Source organism: Triticum dicoccoides, chromosome 3B (genome assembly GCF_002162155.2).
Source record: "Triticum dicoccoides isolate Atlit2015 ecotype Zavitan chromosome 3B, WEW_v2.0, whole genome shotgun sequence".
NCBI lineage: Eukaryota > Viridiplantae > Streptophyta > Magnoliopsida > Poales > Poaceae > Triticum > Triticum dicoccoides.
This window is the reverse complement of record NC_041385.1, coordinates 712354857-712359535: the sequence shown is the minus strand read 5'-3', so window position 1 is coordinate 712359535 and position 4679 is coordinate 712354857. Positions and strand designations below refer to the sequence as shown.

At 44.1% G+C, this 4679-nt stretch overlaps 1 protein-coding gene across 3 annotated transcripts in view; it reads left to right on the top strand.

The window, feature by feature from the left end:
- Nucleotides 1-3863: 3863 nt before the first annotated feature.
- Nucleotides 3864-4679, top strand: part of LOC119278039 (filaggrin-2-like) — a 2507-nt gene continuing 1691 nt past the window's right edge. The window contains exon 1 of one of the 3 annotated variants that reach the window (XM_037559384.1): nucleotides 3864-4670. In XM_037559384.1, the coding sequence (XP_037415281.1) occupies nucleotides 3966-4670 (705 nt within the window). In that variant the 5' untranslated portion in view covers nucleotides 3864-3965. The other 2 variants (XM_037559382.1, XM_037559383.1) reach the window with 2 other exon arrangements.

Genomic DNA, 4679 nt, shown 5'->3' with positions numbered 1-4679 from the left:
TTTGTGACAATTCAGGCTTTGTAGATAGTAACACTACCATCACCGCCCGTCTTCCTCTTGAAGATCCATTTATTTTCTATGGCTCGCCCATCATCGAGCAAGTCAACCAAAGTCCACACTTTGTTCTCATACATGGATCATATCTCAGATTTCATGGCCTCAAACCATTTATCGGAATCTAGGCTCATCATCGCTTCTTCATAGTTTGTAGGTTTATCATGGTCTGGTAATATGACTTCCAGAACAGGATTACCGTATCACTCTGGTGCGGAACGTGCTTTGGTTGACCTACGAGGTTCAATAGTAACTTGATCTGAAGTTTCATGATCATTATCATTGGCTTCCTCTCTAGTTGGTGTAGGCATCACGAGAACGGTTTTCTGTGATGAGCTACTTTCCAATTCGAGAGAATGTACAATTACCTCATCGAGTTCTATTTTCCTCCCACTCACTTCTTTCGAGAGAAACTCCTTGTCTAGAAAGGTTCAATTCTTGGCAACAAAGATCTTGCCTTCGGATTTGTGATAGAAGGTGTACCCAATTGTTTCCTTAGGGTATCCTATGAAGATGCACTTCTCTATTTGGTTCGAGCTTATTAGGCTGAAGCCTTTTGACATAAGCATCGCTACCCCAAACTTTAAGAAACGACAGCTTAGGTTTATTGCCAAACCACAGTTCATATAGTGTCGTCTCAACGGATGTTGACGGTGCCCTATTTAACGTGAATGCGGTTGTCTCTAATGCATAACCCCAAAAAGATAGTGGTAAATCGGTAAGAGACATCAAAGATCGCACCATATCTAATAAAGTACGGTTATGACGTTCGGACACACCATTATGTTATGGTGTTCCAGGTGGCTTTGCACATCACTAGCATCATGGATATTCAAAGAATTCATACTAGCAACATTGCAATCATGCTCATCATCCAAAGATTTTATGCCAAACATTTTATTGAATTCTTCTTCTATTAATTGAGCACAATTTTTTGATCCTTCATTTTCAAAAAAGACATGATAAAGATGAATAATATGAGGCAACCTCAATTCCATCTTTTTATAGTTTCTTTTATAAGCCAAACTAGTGATAAAACAAGAAACTAAAAGATTCAATTGCAAGATCTAAAGATGTACTTTCAAGCACTCACCTCTCCGGCAACGGCGCCAAAAAAGAGCTTGATGTCTACTACACAACTTTACTTCTTGTAGACTTTGTTGGGCCTCCAAACACAGAGATTTGTAGGATAGTGGCAAATTTCCCTCAAGTGGATGACCTAAGGTTTATCAATCTATGGGGGGCGTAGGATGAAGATGGTCTCTCTTAAACAACCCTGTAATTAAATACAAGAAATCTCTTGTGTCCCCAAGACACCCAATACAATGATAAATTGTATAGGTGCACTAGTTCGATGAAGAGATGGTGATACAAGTGTAGTATGCATAGTAGATATAGGTTTTTGTAATCTATAAGAAAACAGCAAGGTAGCAAGTGATAAAATGGAGCACAAATGGTATTGCAATGCTTAGAAACAAGGCCTAGGGTTCATACTTTCGCTAGTGCAATCTCTCAACAGTGCTAATATAATTGAATAATATAACAGTCCCTCAATGTGCGACAAAGAATCACTCCAAAGTTCTTGTCTAGCGGAGAACACAAGATAAAATGTTTGTAGGGTACGAAACCACCTCAAAGTTATCCTTTCCGATCAATCTATTGAGCTATTCCTATAAGTGTCACAAACAAACCTAGAGTTTGTACTAAAATAACACCATATGATATGCATCAACTAACTGGAATTTCACCTAGATACTCCAATGTCACCATAAGTATCCGTGAGTTGATTATACGGTACGCATCAAACAACTTCAGATTCATAATATTCAATCCAACACAAAGAACTTCAAAGAGTGCCCCAAGATATCTACCGGAGAAAGTAGGACGAAAACGTGCATCAACCCCTATGCATAGATTACACCAATGTCAGCTCGGTAATCCGCGAGTTGAGTGCCAAAATGTACATCAAGTGAATCAATATAAAACCACATTGTCACCACATGCAAGACATACATCAAGTGTTCTCAAATCCATAAAAATATTCAATCCGATAATAACGAAATCTCAAAGGTAAAACTCAATTCATCACAACAAGATAGAGAGGGAGAAAAACCATATGATCCAACTATATTACAAAGCTCATTGTACATCAAGACCGTGCCAAATCAAGAACGCGCGCGAAAGAGAGATCGAACACATAGTTACTGATACAAACCCGCAGTCCTAAGGGTGGACTACTCCCTCCTCATCATGATGGTCGTCGAAATGATGAAGATGGCATGTGGTGATGATTTCCCCCTCCGCCAGGGTGCCGGAACGGGCTCCCAATTGCATTTTTGTGGATACAGAGGCTTGCAGTGGCGGAACTCTCATCTAGGGTTATTTCTGGGGGTTCCTGTATTTATAGGTTTTTTTGGCGTCGGTCTCACGCTGAGATGGGCTTCGAGGGGCCCACTACCCACCAGGGCACGCTAGAGGGGGGTGGCGCGCCCTGGTGCCTAGTGGCCTCCTCCTTCACCTCCTAGTCCTCCCACGAAGCTTCTAGTGTCCCTTTTGTTCCAAAAAAATCGTCAAAAAGTTTCGCTGCATTTAGAGAACTTTTATTTCTGCACAAAAAATAACACCACGGTGGTTCTGCTGAAAACAACGTCACTCCAGGTTAGTTCCATTCAAACTATACCAAAACCATATAGAATTGTTGTAAACATGGCATGAATACTTTATAAATTATAGATACGTTGAAGACGTATCAGTGGTGAGTTCACATGTGATCACCATACAAATAAACAAATGCACTTCTACCCATATGTGAGACTAGCAACCTTTCAAAAGATATAATAAACAAATGTTACTATTATGAGACTTATCTCATCCCAGATAAGCAAATACACTGTTACCCTAATATGAGCATAACACCCTTATAAAAACAGATTATAAATGCATAAGATTTCAACTCAAATCATCGTCTTTATTTTAACTTCTCTACTCAATCAAATTTTCCAAGTTCTATAGCATGAAAGAAGAGAGAGGACACAATGAATTTCAACGAGGTCATAGACATGGGCGTAGACAGGCCCCAGGCCACCTTGGCCTTGGCCCGGGGCGTGAGGGTAAAACCTAGACTTGTTTATTGCTACACTTGTGTACTGCAGCACACTGTAGCCACAATGCCCTAAAGCTGGCCCGGGACGTACCGATATCCTAGCTACGTTACTGGTTATAGATGTTGTCCTCCTACCAAACCCACGATCTTGTGCACGAAAATTACTCATGTTCATTCACCTATGTCGCAAAATTTAAAATGTTGTCTCCCTGTAAATCTTGCAAAGGACCTATAGTAATCGCTTAAAAATCATCAGTGATTACAACATGACCTTTCGTTATATATACACTCAGTTTTCAATCATAAACCATGCAATAGACGTAAGACATCATCATATTTTGATGATTTTCTAAGCCAGTAGTATCTCATCGTCGTTCGATCATTTCATTATAAGATACGATAAGTAAGCATCCCCGCCAGGCACGGGAAAATAGGCCATCAAATATGGCTCGCGAATAGGATCTTGGCTTTATCTCTTCCAATATCACAAGATGCTTAGGAATTTGGAGATGCATACAAGCTTCTTGGAAATTTGGCGAGGATGCTCGGGAATTTACATTCCCGCCAGGCATGGAAATTAGGTTCGAATCACTAGATGCTTGACCAGATATAAAGTTTAGAGCATATATCCATCTGCTACCATACCAAGCACAAATGCTATGGCTCCCACCCTCGCCACGGCGCCTATAAAACCCTACCTCCCAAGGCTGCCACATACAGCAGAGCACAAAGCAACTAGCAAAACAAAAACACAAGCTAGCCGTAGTAGTAAGAGCAAGTAGCCAGGAGCCCAAGCAAGCAAGCAGCCATGTCCATCGTCAAGCGTGCTTTGGGCTTCGGCGGTGGCTACGGCCAGAGCAAGCCCGTGATAAGCTACCACACCCAGAACTCCGACTCCGTGACCACCGTCATGACGGAGATCAGCCACATGAGCCTCAACGAGAAGCAGGCGGGGTACAACGGCGCCGTGCAGAAGACGGCCTCCCTCACGGAGCTGTGCTCTGAGGATGCCGAGGTGCAGAAGCACGGCTACGGGCAGCAGGCGTACGGGGGCGACGTCGGAGGGTTCGACGCTCTCTTCCGCGACAACGCCGCGCAGAAGCACGGCGAGCAGAAGGCGTCGTCGTACCAGCATGAGAGCGGCGCCGGAGGGTACAGCGCTCACCACCACGAAAGCTCCGTGCAGAAGCACGACGCCTATGTCGGGCAGAAAGCGTCGTCGTACCAGCATGGAGGCTACGATGCTGTCAGCCACGACAGCACCGGCGCCACGCAGAAGCATGGCTACGGTGAGCAGAAAGCTTATGGAGCTGAAGCCCACCGCGACAGCTCGGCGCAGAAGCACGGCTACGGCGAGCAGAAGGCGTATGGTGGTCACCACCAGGACGGCAAGGTCCAGAAGAGCGGCTATGGCGGCGAGCATACGGCGTACCACCAGGACAGCAAGGTCCAGAAGCATGGCTACGGCGAGAAGGCGCACGGCTACGGCGAGCAGAAGGCTTACGACAGCAAGGTCCAGAAG